The sequence below is a fragment of the Pseudorca crassidens genome, chromosome 19 (genome assembly GCF_039906515.1).
Source record: "Pseudorca crassidens isolate mPseCra1 chromosome 19, mPseCra1.hap1, whole genome shotgun sequence".
In the NCBI taxonomy this organism is placed as follows: domain Eukaryota; kingdom Metazoa; phylum Chordata; class Mammalia; order Artiodactyla; family Delphinidae; genus Pseudorca; species Pseudorca crassidens.
The window spans coordinates 6475456-6491905 of NC_090314.1; the positions used below are offsets into that span (position 1 = coordinate 6475456).

The 16450-nt window shown below is 54.5% G+C and overlaps 1 protein-coding gene across 1 annotated transcript in view; it reads right to left on the bottom strand.

Moving 5' to 3' along the window:
- Nucleotides 1-11619, bottom strand: part of LOC137212397 (heparan sulfate glucosamine 3-O-sulfotransferase 3B1) — a 38261-nt gene extending 26642 nt beyond the window's left edge. Inside the window, exon 1 of the mRNA XM_067715748.1 lies at nucleotides 10292-11619. Coding sequence (XP_067571849.1) covers nucleotides 10292-10848 — 557 coding nt within the window. The 5' untranslated portion in view covers nucleotides 10849-11619. The remainder of the gene's footprint in view (nucleotides 1-10291) is intronic.
- Between the last annotated feature and the right edge of the window lie 4831 nt (nucleotides 11620-16450).

Sequence of the window (16450 nt, forward strand, 5' to 3'; positions counted from 1 at the left end):
CGGCTTCCAGGGACAGGTGAGAGGAGAGATGGGCTGGCAGACGAGGAGATGGAGGGAGCTGAGGTCAGAAAAGGGGCATCAAATATACAGATCTCATCGCGCGAGGAAGGGCTCCAGGCATGATGCCAGAGCCCCGGGTCGGTGCAGGGGTGACGGGCATGAAAACTACCAGCCTCAATGCAGACATCTTTGCAACAGAGACGGGGCAGACACTGAGTGTAAGTTGGGACAGAAAAAGAGAGAAAAAAATATAATCTTGGGGATATTTTATATGGAAAAGTCTGTGTTTGAGGGGAGGAAAGAAACAACAAAAGACATGGCTTAAACTGGTCCGGAAGGAACATCTTGTCACATTTCAGCCACGGAGAGAAGCTCCATGTTGTAGAGTTTGAAGGGCCCTCAGGGAGGCACTGGGTTCAGGACGCTAAGCCACCTACAGATACAGCTGTATGACCTTGGCCATCTCTGTGAGGTCCCCTTTCCTCCTCTGCAGAATGTGGAAAATCACACAGGAAATATCACTGCTAAGATGAAATGCACGCTGGCCACTGGCCTGCACACAACAGGCCTCAATCGCTAAGGCGGAGCTATCTTTTTTCCTATTACATCACCTAGTGACTGACATTCCCTCTCCTTCCCTCTTCTCCTTAGCTCTCTCTGGAAGGTTCCCGGAAAATAAAATACAAAATCACATTTCTTAATTTTGACTATTGAATGTTTTATCACACGTACTCTCATCTCCTTAAAATGGTTTTTAGATGTAATAGTGGTTCAGGAGGACTAATGGTTATTTTTAGCCAATGCCGAGCTTGCTTTGAGACCTCTTTGAAGTCTGTATAGTTCACCGACTAACGGGGCACCTCAAGGACAAGTTCACATCTCTTGAACCTCCTTGGGACCTCAAGTGCTGCCCGGGAGAGCCCTTGCTAAAAGTAAATGCTCAAACAGGGCATTTTTAGGGCAATGATACTTTCTGTATGACACTATAATGATGGATACGTGTCATTATATATTCGTCAAAAGCCATAAAATGTGTAACATCAAGCGTGAACCCTGATGTAAACTATGGATTTTGGACGACAGTGATGAGCAGTGTAGGTTCATCAATGGGTTCATCAAAAAGGTTCATCAGGTTCATCAAAAAGACAAAAACAAGTGTGTGGCTCTGGGGCTTTAGGTTGAGAGCAGGGAAGCCGTATCTGTGAGAAGCAGGATGTATATGGGAACTCTGTCTTTTCGATTTTGCTGTGAATCTAAAAGTGCTCTAAAAAAATAAACTCTATATATTTTTAAAAGCTAAGTGCTCAACAAATCCTTGCTGGAATAGGTTAAAAAAAAAAAGGTCAACACGACTTATAAGAATGACTTCGACTACAGAAAGAGACTTCAAACGGTCACCTTTCCCTTCCTCCATCAAGTATTTCAAATCAATGACAAAGTGATGAGACCTCTCTACCTTGCTCTCCTACCCTCTACCACACACATTTGGGCATCTATCTGTAAAAGCTCTTCGGTGGGACAGGATGTTTATTTCTTTGTGTATCTGTGTTAACTGGCAGCACCAACATATACTGTCTGGAGGCTGGAACAGTCAGATGGAGGGCATCAGGGACCCAAGGACCAGCACACGTGAGAGGAATGGTTGGGCTGAGCCAGGACGGGTTTCCAGCCAGAGGGGAGGATGGGGAGGGAGACGCCTTCCCGCTGGGGGGTGCGGCAGGCACCGGGAGTGATCTGGAGGTTACTGTTCTCTAATTGTTGGCTGGGTGTGTCTTCTCCTCCAGGGAGACTACTTTAATGACCATGTGGACCAAATCCTGCATTTCTTCAACATCTCCTGCAGCAATAAGCAATATCTTAAGTGAGCTTCCTGCCCTTTTAAGACAGGTCATCTCCTGCACCTCCGAAAAAACTTCCGGAGGACAAGGCTGCCTCATCCAAATACACAGCAGAATTCTCAACGCCACCCTGTAAAGCCCACCCCGAGAAGAGGCATTTTCGAGCTGGGATTCTGCCTGGACAGCACTAGGGGAGGGTCAGCTGGTCAGTGCCCCCTCCCCCAAGCTGGGGGAGCAGAAAGGCGGCTTCCAGGTTGCCCGGGGAGCCATGCGTTACCACTCTGGGTAGGGGCAGAGGGAAGGAGGGCGGGCGCCCCGGGAGTGCGTGTCTTCGAGGACCCTAGGGGAGCAGCGGGGGTGGGCTGCGGAGGGACGGGCCCCTGGTCTCAGTCGAGCGGAGATTCAGGAATCGGAAGGGGGCTGAGAATTATTTGCTTTTCCTTTCCCTCCTCTCCGATCCGTCGGACTCTTTCCCACTTTTTCTCTTCATCCCGTCACTTAACGGGTCACATTATGGGAACTAACTTATTTTTGGTTATCTATTGAATTTGCTGAATCGCATTTTAAGTACCCTTTATAGAAGTGGGTGAATTGAGGATTATATATTTCTTTCCCCAAAAGAGAAAAAGGTGAGGAGGGGGGCTAAGGGGCGGAGGGGGAGAAAGAAAAGAAACGTGCCGGTTGAAAACCGACCCCACCCTCTTCCGCGCCCAAACTATGGCCCTAAAAAGACAAAGCTTCCAAGTCCGGCTCTGAAGAATTCATTCATTCAGACCCACGTCCGACGCCACGGTTGCAGGGACGGGAAAGTCTGACTCCGTCCTCACCGCTCCACCCAACAGAGGCAAATGTTCAGAGAAGAGACACAGAGAGCAGCAGATAAGCCGGCCTTGGAGAGCGTTTCAGCATCCGCTCGCCTACCGGACAGGATGCGCAGCAGCTGGGAAGCCGGGCCTGGCCCCGGCGGGGCGCGCCCCTCTGCCCGCCCCTCTGGGCGGGGCCATCATGCAGACGGGCTGCCATTGGTCTCCTGACAGCTGCTAGGGCCAATCAGCGCGGGGCCGGGACCGCCGGCATCACCCTCTGCGAGCGCGGGATGCTAGGCCCAGCTGCGCCCAACAGGTGAGGCGGGAGCGCGGGGCTCGGCTGGTCACGTGGTCGCGGCTGGCGACCCGCGGAGCGGAGGGGCAGCCAGGCCGCTGGCCCCGCCCCCGACACGAGGCGGCACCGCCATCTGCCTCCTCGGACCAGATGCGGGGGTCCCACGCGACCCAGGGGCCGTGCTGACTGGTCCCCGAGGCATGCCCGCCGCGGAGCACGTCCCGCGCCCTCGGCTGCGCGTGGCCCACCCTTACAGAGCCGGGAGTCCGCGCGGACGCCCCTCTGGCTGCCAGAGAGCAGACACGTGGCCCGTCGCGCCTGCTGGGCCATGTTGGACACTTCTGTCACCAGTGCCTCCCTCCTGCCCCCATTCATTAAATCGAGTGTGCGTGAAAAATCTGCTTCTTCTACTTCTCTTCCCACTATGTACGTGCGGTTTTTTTTCACTCTCCATTTGTTGCCCCAAGCTTCGTATTGCCCAGAACCATCTTTCAGCATTTTGTGGGTTTCTAAGTAAGTGTAACCCTGTTAAGTATTGTGGGGCAAAGATCCGGGGAAAAAACAGGGATTCTGAATCATATGCCCCCAAGTTGCTTGCTGAACGCACATGGAATCATTCACAATCTAGTCAAAGGGGTTTAAAAGTGACCCCTTGGCACAAAACAGTCTAGCTTGGGCTGAAACGCAATTTACAAAACCAGAGTCTTATTTTAACACATTTGCTATAGGTACTTAGGGGCAAAAATATTTTATGCCAAGAGTTTATCTGTTCTGTAACAAATGTATCAATTTAAAGTCACAGTGAATACGTATGTGTATACACACATACATACTTTTAAAATGCAGGTAGAAAATATGAATGCCTTGCTGGCAGTACTCTTTATACCAGCTCCCTCTCCCCAGATCTGGACTCGTAATTTTTAAAAGCAGCTCTCTTTGGGAGGCAACAAACTGCATTCCAACTTTGCTATTTTAAAATGCTTCATCCATGACAAAATGAAGCACATTTTCTTAATGCCCCAGTAACTTAGGCTATTTTTAATATTTTTCAAGTCACAGATGTATATTTAAAGGAATACTTTCAGATATAATATAAAGGAAACCAATGTCACCCTTATCTATGTACAGAGAAAATTAATCGGGGATATTATTAGCACTAGCAGTATTTTCACACAGTCTCTTGGCTGGAATGAAAAGTATTTATTATCATATTAGTAGGCTAGTAATTGCTCCTCGCATCCTAAACTTTTCCCCAAATCTAAAATCAGAAAGGAACATATGCTAATACCAGTTTTATTTGATGTTAGTTTTATTTAGGTATAGTTTGAGAGGAACAGGAGAGCTCTAACAAGGTAATCTTTTAAATATATATTTTTTTAATGTTTCATGCTCTACTCCCGAATAGTTTTCAAAGATATCAGTATCTTATTTCTTTTCAGTCATGGTAAATGTTTTCATTTGAGGTAGGCAGCATATTGTACTCATTACTCTTGAAAATATGCCACATACTTGGGGAATTCATTTTGCTGGGATTCCTGACTATCCCGACAGCCTAGCACTGAAATTTCCCTTACTGTCTGAAATCACTGACTGTTAAAAGAGAGAGGTAGCACCCTATCTGGAAACTAAGTCTATTCACAGCAAAGGAAGCGCTCATTATGCTGTGCCTTTAGAGTGGACTTTTTGTGTTTCTGTCAATCAACTTAATTTCCATGTTCATAGAATTGAGAGCATAAAGTATTGAAAAACTACTGACATAGAAAGCGGTGAGCAGGCAGCCTTGGTCACGTATTTCAGTCCTGAAGCTTTAAATAAATGCCACTTCCCTGATTCATAACAATAACCGACTGGTGAATCTTTTTTTTTTTTTTTTTAAATTCCTGGTGTGCTTTTAATTCTAAATAATTTTAGTGATTCAAAGGCTTATCTTATATAATCAGAAAACCTTACGTTCTACGTTTTCAACCAAAAGGTACATCAGCATAGATATTTGAAATGAGGTTTTTGGGACATATTGATTTTTCAAACTATCTCAAAGCTTTTCTTCAGACAAAAGATAAACACACCAAACCAGAAAAAAACAGAAGCCGTGACAGCTCACTTTAAAATGGCAAGTAATACAACTTTAGCTGGGAAAAATATCCTTTATAAATATTAGTCTATATTAAATTGTAAATTTTCAATAATCAGGCTCCATTAAAAAAAAAATCTAGTTTAGTAGCTTAGTCAAATTGCAGTATTCTATTTTGATATATATATTTTTAAGACATGGGCTGCAACCTGATTTTTAGAGACCTGTTCAATAATAGCATATCATCTGGAAGATAAGTGTAATTTAATTCATGCACTTCAGCGTTTTATTCACCTAAAACAAATAGGTTGCTATTTAATATTGACGATTTTATTAACTCAGAGCATCTGGGAAAACACTTATGATTAGGTTAATTTATGTTATATTTTCCCCTCAACTTGTAAAAGATTAATCAACCATTTTATGGTCTAATTTAGATGCCTAATTGAAAACAGAGTCCAACACATGGTACACTGTCTTGCTAATAAATCTTGACAGCTTTGTAACATGATGGTTTGTATTTCAAATTGTTGCATATAAATGTAGATTTTTGATCTTCACCCAGCAGCCTGAAGTGAGCTGCATACTTGATTTAAACTCCTGGACTGAAAAAATGCAATTACTTCAAAAAGGATTATCCCCAATCAGATCTTATCTTAAATTTCCCTTAGGGAAGACTGAAACAGTCTTTGCCACCAAGTTTTTAGAAATAGAGTAGGAAAAGAGGGGAGAAATTAGTTTTCTCAGCATTTGTTAAATTTAAAATGTAGGGAAAGTTCTCTTTTGAGACAGAGATTTCTAAAGTCACTGGGTTTCAGATTCTAATTCTAAAGAGCTCTATCCAAGTGTTAGTTGTAATTTTTGTAATTGTCTTCTGGTTAATAAATACAAGTTTTCAGTCTTGATTTGAAGCACTGTACTTTTTTAAATGAATAAATTCATTCCAAGAGCTTTTGGAACATCTCATTTAACCCTGTATTCTCCCATGTCTCCCAGCCTTAAAAAGGACACATAGAAGAGAATAAATTTCCTCTCGGTGGGGACCCTTGCCATGTTTTCTCAGCCTTTATACTTGAGGATATTTTTGTCATTTTAATGACTCCATTGATTCTCACTGTCCTGTGCAGGCAGAGAAAGGAAACTGCCACAGTGATGTAATTATCCTCACTCTGGTTATAAACTAACTTTGGATGCCCTCACTATCCTGTTCTGGAGCTGGTCTTCTTTTAAAGTAAATGACAAAGTGAGCAACCTTCACTGAGATCACTGGAGGTGCAATAGAAAACTCAAAAAAAAAAAAAAAACCCAAAAAACAAAGAAACCCCAACAACTCAGTTTTGAATTCATCATTTATGACCAACATCACGTTCTGTCATTTAAGCAAGGGAGAATGGCCCAGAGTGACCTCTGGAGCAGGACTGCCTGGGTTGGTGTATCAGCTTTGCCACTTTCTAGCTGTGAGATCCTGGGCCAGTAGCTTAACCTCTCTGGGCCTGTGCTTCTTCATCTGTAAAAGTACCTACTTCACAGGATGGTAATGAGGATTAAATCTGCTAATCCTGTAAAACTTGAAACAGTGCCTGGCACATAGAGAAAACACTCAGTAAGTGTTAGCTACCAAGATGATTAAACCACACACACACACACACACACACACACACACACACAGCACCTTTTTTTCATGTGGCCACAGCATTAAAGTGTCAGCTTAGTTTGTACAACCAAAAATGGAAAGGAGAGTCAAAGTGGGAAAGGAGTTTCTGCCACTGTAAAGTCTAAGGAATATTTCTATACAAAAAAATAGTAATTCCACAATATTTGGCTAAAGTAAATCTCAAACTGAGGTCATTAAATTTGTGAAAATCTACCAAACTTAAGCCAAATCAAAAAGAGAAACTTATTAAAGAAATGTATATACTTCATTTTAGACCATTCAGAGTTTAAATCAATGTTGAATGCCTAAATGTACCGGGTGGGTGTTTCTCCATCTTGGTATGTGTGAGGTTCTCCTGAACCTGTTTGTCGTTTCTCAGACACCATCACCCCCTGCAACAGAAGGTAAGGGCCAGTTTAAACGGAAGTCCTCATAAGCCACTCCGTGGGGTCCTCGTAAGTACCTGCTCAGTTTGGGAGGCCTGATTCAAGAGTGAGCTGGATGATGAACTGGAAAAGTAAACCCGGAAGAGTTTTCGTCCCAGACTAAAACAAACACGGGTTCCAGGGCTGATGGACCGTCTGATTTTTGCAGCGGGGGAAGGCAGCGGCAAACCGCCCACCCTCTGGCCAGTGGCGGGTCAGCTCCGCGTGGCCACCACGATAGGCTCCATCCCACCGCGATCCGTCCCTTTGGGGCTGATGGCGTCTAGTTCTGCCACGTGGAAGGAACTACAATCAACTGGGGAGACTTCAAGCAAATCCGCTCAGGCCCTGGGTTACTGGTTAGGCCCGGAGCCGGGCTGTGTATCAGTCGATGAAATTTACTAATCACTCGTTCAGACATAGGCAAGATCTCATTCTCCAGCCGACGACGACGCTGACCCTCGGATTCAACCATCCGTGCCCGTAGTTGTTTAACGCCTTCAAGATGTCTCTCCTGTCTCCTATTTTCTAGCGTCGAGGACTTGCTTTAACTACTTGTTTCTGAACTGCAACTCTGGCTAATTACTATTTATACCCTTCTCCAATCTGCTGCCTGATTGCACAGATGAAGCCGAGCAGCGCACCTCTGGCGAGCAGCTGGGCTGGGCCCCGCGGACTGAACTCTGGGGGGGGGGAGGGGGGAGGAGGGCGAAGGGTGCTCCCTAGACACCGGATTTTAGGAAAAGCCTTCTGGGTCAGGCTTCTTCTCCGGTGTGTCTGTTTTTCAAGTTAAAACGGCCGCCTTCAAAATAATTAAGTCCACACATTTGCCCAGACATCCAGAATATTCTAAATTATTTTAAAAGTTGTAATTAAGCAGATGGCATTGAAAAGATTCTTTTATTCTTTTTTCCTTAAAACAAAAACAAAAAACCACTAACCCTGCGGCCACGCCCGGCGCGGCTGGAGCTGCCCGGGATCGCAGCTCTGCGGGCGAGACGCTGCGTCTGCAGTTCGCTCCTCCAGCCGCGCGCTCCGCGGGGTCACCGCCGCGGGCCCTGGGCCTCCGGGCCCAGACAGTCCGGATCATCAGGGTAGGGAGGCGGCTCGGGAGGAGGATGCACTTCCCGCTCCCCGCGGCCCGGTCAAGCCCCAGCACCCCCAAGCCCAGCCGCCTCGCGGGCCGCGATGCGAGCGGCCCCGGGCGCCGCTCCCGCCCGCCCGAAGCTCCCGGGCTGCGCTCCCCGCTGCAGGCGCGCCGCTAGCCTTTCCAGGGCGACTTCGTTCTTTATTCTGCGTTGTTGAGTCGATCAGAAGGAACGTGGCAGGTGGAGGGCGGCCGCCTAAGAGACTGCGCGAATCTGCCTGTGGTGACTTCCACTGCCCAACCCAGGTGCTTCTAGAACCGCCCGACATTAAGGATTCAGTTCTTTTCCTGCCAGTTCCTCCCAGGCCGGCCCCCACTACGTCTGATCTCGGAAAATCCCCGGCTGCCTCCGGCCTCCGGTGGGTTCTACCTGGACGGGCGCTAGTTACAGCCTGACGTCCCGGCCCCCGGCATCGTCATCCGAGGAGGAGGATTGGTGGTGGCAGAAATGACAACAATACGATCGATGACAATAGCTGGCAATTAGAGAGGGCCCCATCTGCCAGCCAGGCAGGCACCTGACCCGCGCGTCGGAGAACCGGGCCGCCCATTGCACAGGTGAGAGCAGTGAGGCCCGCGCGACAAGCCAGCTGCCAGGGCCGGGACGTGGACCCAGGCTCGGGCTCCAGAGCTCGAATTCGCAACAACCGGTGTCGAGGGCCCGGGGACAGTGGGAAGGGTGACTGTCACAGCTGGCTAAACCTCGAGACTTGGGCAACTCCTGACAATAATAAAAACATTAGGACAAAAGGGAGGGGGAGGGCGAGGCTGGGAAGAGAGCGGTTTTAATCCGCTCGGTCAGCCCCCTTTTATCCTCCAAGCTCTCCCGGTCCCCAAAGAGGGGCTGCGGGCAGGGAATGGGGTTTGGTTCGACTCTCCCCTTTTGTTTTCCGAAGTCTCCACCCTCTTGGAGGCTAACTGGGCCTGGAGGGGTGCCGGGGGCTAGAGGAAGTCACGTTTGCGGGGCTCGGAGATGGTGACCGGGGAGAAGGGGTGGGGGCCGGTGGCCTGGCCCCTGGTTGGCGACGGGATTTCCCAAGGCCCGAGTCTGGACCGCGGGCCCACCCGCGCCTCACCGGAAACTCGAGCGACCCCACAGCTCACCCCAAAGACTGCGGGAAGCCTTGAGCAGGGGTCGTGATTATGACCCCGAGGGGCCGCTGTCCCTTTGGAACCGAACCCACAACCCGACTGTAGAACCGACTTTACAGAAGCCCCGACCTCTGGGCAACCCACATTTCTCAATCAATGGGCCCCGAATATTCTTTGCACCCTTTAGTGTCAAGGGCCCGCGGAGACACGCCTCCCTGCCCTGGCTCTCTCAGCACCCCGGCCTGGGAGGCGGAAACGGGAGGGCCGAGCCCCAGGCGCCGCTAAGCCTTCAAAGCCGCGCGCCTCCCGCCGGCTGCAGTGCGCGCCTTTGCCCGACAGGGACCAGCACCGCTCCACGCGCCACGCGCCCGCTGGCTCACCCTCCGGAGCCCAGGCTGCCCGGCCGCAAGCCGGTCCGACCCCCTTCGGAAGGTGAACAGACTCCCCTTGGCCTCCGCAGGACGGCGTTGCTCTCACCCTATCCCCATCTGGGCAGCAGAAGCTGCTCTAGAAGTTGGTCTGGGGCGGAGACGGCGACCGGCGGGGCGCAGACCGTCCCGGATCCGAGAGGAAAAATAAAATGCGAGCGACGCTGGCTGGATTCGTCTGGGCCGCGGCCACAGTTAGAGGGTCGCGCGCTCCCCTGAACACCGTCGCAGTCACTGCCCTCCTTCTTTAAGGAGAGATCGCCCGATTAATCTTTGGGCACCGTGGGCCGCTGAGCCCCCAGAGCTCCTCGAGAAGTTTCTCCGGACTGTGGTGAGAGCGGAGCCCAGCGCACCCCGTACGTACCGCGCTGCAGGCCAGCACCGCGCGGTCGTTGCTCGGCCCCTCCCGGACCCCGGTGGTCCGAAGCTGTACCCTTGTCACTTCCACCAGCACATGCCACGTCTCCCTCCTCTGCCCGTCGGGATCGCGGCTGGCGCCCCAGGCCCCAGCCCTGGCCCTGCCGGGGAAACTCACCGGTACCAGGCGAGGCCCTTGTCGTAGCTGCGGTCGAAGAAGTGGGGCTCGGCGCCCACGGCGCGCACGTCGGGGTGCACGCGCAGGAACTCGAGCAGCGCCCGCGTGCCGCCCTTCTTCACGCCGATGATGATGGCCTGCGGCAGCTGCTTGCTGCCCGACCCGCTGAAGAAGCTAGAGATGGGGCTGGGGGAGTCCGGCGCCTCGGTACTCTGCTCTTCCTGGCTCGCGGCGCCCTCGGCCGTCTCCCCGCCAGGAGCCAACTGGGTGGCTGGCGCCGCTGGGAACGGCAGCCTCGAGGGAGGTCCGTCGCGACCTGAGGCCAGGGCCGGCGGGGCGAGGGCGGCGCGGGACCCCGAGCCCAGCAGCAGCAGCAACCCGGGCGCGGCGGCGCACGAGCCGGAGCACGAGTACAGGAACATGTAGAGCCAGATGCAGAGCATGGCGAAGAGCAGTGCGAGCTTCCTTCTCACCGGTGGCGGGGGCGGCGGCGGCTGCGGCAGAAGCCGGCCGGGGACATCGAGGCAGGATCGGCTGCCGCTCAGGCGCTGCCCCATGCGCTGCCCGCGGGCGCGGCGAGGGGCATGGCTCAGCACATGGCGCGGGTCCCGCCGGAGCCGTGAGCGCGGAGAGAGTACCCTGTACGCCGAGTGGTTCGGCTTATTGCCCCCGCGCGCCCGCGGCCGCCGCTGCTGCTGCTGCTCTTCCCCAGGTGGCGGCGGCAGCTGTAGCGGCGGCGGCTTTTGACATGCTGCCCGGAGGAGCCGCAACTGGAACGAAAGTCGGGTGGCGGCAACTGCTGGTCGGGGGCTGCGACGCCGCGCTCGGGGCCAGCAGAGCGCCTCACTCGCGCGCCCGGGCCCCTCCAAACGGTGCGCGCTGCACGGCCGCTCGCCGGGGCTGCCTTCCCGCGGTCCTGCGAACCGAGCCTTGACTGCTGCCCCGGCGCTTCCCCGCGGAGGCTGCGAAGTAGAACTGCGCAGGAAGAGAGCCGGGGACCCAGGCAGAGTGGGCGGGCCCGGCCACCGGGAGTGACGGGTCGCTCCACCTACCAGAAACACGGAGCACCATGCAAATCCAGCCGCTCCGCTGAGGGTTCGACAGCCAACCGGCTCACGGAACGTGGGGGTGTGGAAAGGGTTTGGAGCAGTGGAGAGCAGTCGGGGGTTGCTATTGGCTGAGACAAGGGGCGGGCTCCGAGGGGCGGAGCCAGGGGGCTGGTGACAGGAGCAGCTGGAAGGAAGGATGCTGCAGAGACCTAGCGCTGCGCCCCGGCTCCCGCGCGCACTTCCGCACTTGCTCCCCAGGAGCCAGCCTTGGCTGCAGTTGTCCCTGTGTGGGGACGCGAGTCCCCATCCAGATGTTTCGCGGGCGGGATCGTGGTGTGTGCGTGTGTTAGAAATAGGGAGGGCGGTGGAGGAGCGAGAGTCAGGCCGGAGATGCCCGCCCACCCCACGCCGGGATTCGGAGGGGGGGGCCCTTCCGGGACTGGCACCGGTTTAGGAAGTTTAAGTGGAAATCGCTGTCAAACTTTTTTTTTTTTTTTTTTCGGTACGCGGGCCTCTCACTGTTGTGGCCTCTCCCGTTGCGGAGCACAGGCTCCGGACGCGCAGGCTCAGCGGCCATGGCTCACGGGCCAAGCCGCTCCGCGGCATGTGGGATCTTCCCGGACCGGGGCACGAATCCGTGTCCCCTGCATCGGCTGGCGGACTCTCAACCACTGCGCCACCAGGGAAGCCTTAAGTCTTTCCTTCTTATTCTTTGCCAGGAGTTGATCTCTCTCCAGCTGCCGGTTAACTGGGGTCGGTGTAAACCATCCTCAGGAAAAATTCTTTCCTCGCTTCCGAAAGTGCTGAGGAAAGAAAAGTCGCGAGAAAGAAGGGAGAAATTAACAAGGAGTTAAAGGCTGGGGGAAATTTTCCTGGTCAAAAAGTGAGTGTGAAAGTCACGTGTAGAAAGTTTTGTCCGGATATGAGGGTGTTGAGGACGTTAGGTGAAGAAAATGTTCTCCCTTCCCATGAATAAATATCAAAGCCAACATTCGCCTTCATTTAGGAGACGGTTCGGTTTGCTGACCTGTTACATGAATTATTAGGTGGTGTTTTTTTTTTACCATCGATGTTTTTTTCTAAGTCAGACGTCAACTCGGAGCAAATCGATCCCCGAGTTGCACCTCAAGTCCACTCCAAGCCTGTCTCCCGGGTTTTCCTCCGCAAAGTGACCCTCCCGGTCGGGGCGGGGACCGAACTCTGCTGCATTCTTGCCCCGCGTTCCGGTTGGAAGCTCTGGTGCTCCAGTCACCCCGGTGGCACTCAGGAAGTTCTGGATGCCGGCGACCCGGAGGGGCCAGCGGGCCTCCCACGCCTGGCCCCGCGCGGTTCCGGGACAGAACGTTCCTTCCGATCCCGACCCCCGCGCGGCCCCCGGCTGAGCGCTGACCCCGCTACCTTCCCGGTCCGCGCGGGCGGCGGAACCACAAAGCCCCGGGCACCCTGCTGCGCTGTTCCCCCGCTGTCCCCTCTCGAGGTAGTGTCCCGAGTCCCGCAGTCCCGCCCCGGGCCCGGCTCCCCTCCGTCGGGAGCACACAGAGGAAGCCCGTAGGCCGTGAGCATCTCTGATCGAGAGAGGGGGCGGCGACCCGGGAGCGTTTGGGTGACCCTGCGGCCCCCCACTGGGCCCCCGCGCCCAGCTGTGCTCTGCGCGGCCCCCTGGTAACTCTCAAGCCCAAGACATCTTCTTATAGAACGGCTGAGGGGAAAATAATTTAGGAGGAGGATCTCCTCCCCCTTTTGTATTCGCAGGGAAATCTTTCCAGCCCTCTTCCCCCCTCCTCCTTCGAAAGTGATTTATCTACCGTTAGCTTTTTAATTACATTAACTTATTATAAGTTTATTTTAAACTTCTAAACCATGAGAATATATTTCTGAGCGTTAGCTTAGACGGACTTTTTTTTTTTTTTAAGCGACAGGGAAAATGTTAGTGTCTCCGAAGGGTTTCTTCAAATTCACATTATCTCGGGGGGAAATGAAGTCCCTCCTATCCTGAGGCGGCTTAGAGTTTGTGGACTTCTGTGGATTTGGGGGGAGGGGAATCGTGGTTTATGATTTGTGCGTGTTCGGGCGAATTGTAGCTCCCACATGGCTAACTTCAGGCCTGGTTGGGTGTGAATGCCATGGTTTAAATTTTTTTGTTTTTTTGATAATCCTAACAAAAATGGTGTCTGTCCTGCGGGTTAGTAAAGTCCAGTGTAAAAGAAAAAAGAGTGAGCGAGTCCGCCGGCTCTATTTAGGACTTCTTTTTCCGGGGGTGAAAGGAAGGAGAGAGAGAAAGCAAAGGCATGGGCATCGGAAATTGCCCGGAGAGTTCCGCGGAGCCCAGCGCTCCCCAGGCCAAGTCGCCGCCGAGGCCACCCGAGCGCGTTCGGCCCCGACCGCCCAGCAATCGGCAGCGCGCAGAGCTGGGCTCCGCGGCCTCACGCGCACGGTGATGCGGCAGTGAGCAGCGCCCGGCGGACCGTTACGTGGGGCGGGGCGGGGCGGGCGGAGCGGACCTGCACAGTGACCCCGCGCTCTGACCCTTCCGCCCACTCGCCTGGTCCGCTCGCTGCGCTCTGGAGCCCAGAGACGCGCCCCGAAATCTCCAGGCGTGGGGGCCGCTGCAGGTTCTGCGGAGGCGCAACCCGAGGCCAGCCTGTGCGGAGTTGGTGGCGAGGCTGACCGTGAACCCAGCTGGAGCCTCTGCCCCCAATCATGGCTCAGCAGTCAGGGGTGCCCCACGCCCGAGCCTGGCCTTCAGCACAACGCGGCCACCCAGACCCGGAGAAAGGGTTCCCTTGGATAAACTTATTCAGAAGTTTTGCCCTCGAGAAACCTGCAGAGGAGCGAATTGAATTTGAGCACAACTGTAGGGTTTATGTTTTCTTTCGGTTGGCTTGTTGCGCTTACCTAATGGGGTGCTCGCCTCGGGCCTCGGTCGGGTTAACGTGGCAGGCAGCCCCTCTCCCTCAGAAACGCACAGGCCGCCTCACGGGCCACCTCCTGTCCCTCTTCCCCCAGGTCCTGCTGCCCACGACCCCCGTCGGGTCACTCTCTGGCCCTAAAATTCCCCGCCTGTAGAGTAGGATACTTGAGCCGAAAGATGCCCAAGATCTCTTACGCCTGAAGGTTCTCTGGTTCTGGGCTCGAGCCCCCGCCGCTCCGCCCACCGACCCTCCAGCTCCCCCGGGGGCCGGCCCCCCAGCTGCCCGCCGCAAGGGTCGCACTTCCTGGGCTGCCTGAGCTGTTGGCCCGGAGCCCGGTTCCCGTCACCGAAACCCGTGTCCCCCCGCCACGACTCCGCAGCGAGGCGGGCCCCGGGTTGGCGACTGCAGGCTCGCTCCGCCCTGTGCCCCACTGCGCCCAGATGCCCGCCCGCAGGGGTCGCTCCGACGGCTGCGGCGGTGGGGAGAGGGTCGCGGCGCCCTAGCGCCCAGAGGAGGGAACCTGTCCCCGGCGCGCCCCGGACCCGCCCTCTCCTTCCGGGGAGCTGCCGGCCAGAGGCGGGCCTTTGCCCGGGCCCGCAGCTCAGGCTGGCCAGGCAGACGCGGGATCTGACACCGCGTGGCCTGAGGGCTCCGCCGAGAGGAAACCCTTTCCCAGGCTGCGCTCCAGCTGCACCTCGGGGACCGTGTGCCCACCGGGCTTAGTTGGACACATCGCCTCGCGACGTCGCAGGCGCGTGGCCGTCTAAGAGGAGCCCTCTGCACATCACAGAAGAGGGATGATGGCTCTTGTCTTATGGATAAAAGAAGTTTGGTGCCCAGATTGCTTTGGTGGCTGGTGTCCAGAGGAGTCAAGGTCGTGTGCTGATTCCGGCTCCCTGGCCCTCGTGGCCCCCTGCTCTGGGCCCACAGCTTCCCTGGCCCTCGGCCAAGGGGCAGGGCGTGGTGGGGAGACTGCAGAACAGGTATTTATGCCCCAGGATCCCTCTCCGCTGGGTCATCAGAGGCTGGTGGCTTCCTGTCCGGCAAGACACAGCTCCTGCTGGGAAGTCCTCCCACACAGCCTTGCTGTCACCAGGTTCTGGAATGGCTGTCCGCCTGGCCTCTGCGGGCCTAGGGGGGTGACGACACCTCCCCTTTCCAGCGTCAAGGCACATGCCCTCCCTGTGTTCTCCCCTCCAGCATCTTTTAAGTAGCTGCCACATTACCCAGCGGGAGTGTGCACTGTCTTTCCTGCCAGGACTCTGACTTTGGTACGCCAGGGCTGCATTACTTTCTCTCATCTGGTTCCCAACCACTTACCGGCTGTGTGACTTTGAATAAGTTCCACACCTCTTCTGAGCCTGAGCTCCTCTCCTACAGAAGCCTTCAGCCCCCTCTTCCTCCCCTAAGCTCTCCTGGCCGTGGAAATGCAAGGCCAATCCTGCCTTCAACCTTCTGGGCCTGAGCTGCTGAGTTGCGGGAAGAGATGGTGCCTTAGGGATGGTTGGTCCTGCTTCAACTTCCCCACCACAGCCTTCCACGGGCACATAAGGGCGCAACTCTCCTAAATGTCCCCAGGAGGCCCACTTCCCCAGCTCCTGAGACAGTGTTTCTTACCTTTGATCCCTCCAGCATTTCAAAGCCTCTTTGAGAACGTAGATGCTGACGGGGATTGTCTACACCTTCCTACCACCAGACATCCACACACATTAGCACTCACCCAACTCCTTCCTACCCCTCCTTCTTCCCTCTCGTTGCAGTGGAAGAAGCTGCGGGCCAGCCTGACACACAGTGACCCCCAGTACTGCTCTGGACCTCAGCCCTTCTCCCCTCCCGTCTCCTTGTCCCTGACACCAGTCTCTGCGGTGTGGACACGGATGTGCCAGCCAGACCCCGTTAGTGAAGGACGTGTTGCCCCAGCTGCGGGAGTGCTGTCAGCACACGGCCTCCAGCTGTCAGCACCTCCAGACTGAGGGCCGGAAGTCACGCCCCTTTCCAGGAGGGCCCCATCCAATGACGGAGCAGGGAGAAAAGGCCTGGTCGTCCCAGCAGGCTCCCGGCATCTCTGAGGGCTTCCTGCCCAGTTGGCAGAGGACGAGGGGCCCGTGTCACAGCTGGGATCAGCCCCTGCCCAAGCCTTCCCCCTCCTCTTCCTTCTACAGGTGTTGGTCCCAAGGGCATCGCCCAGGAACCCGACC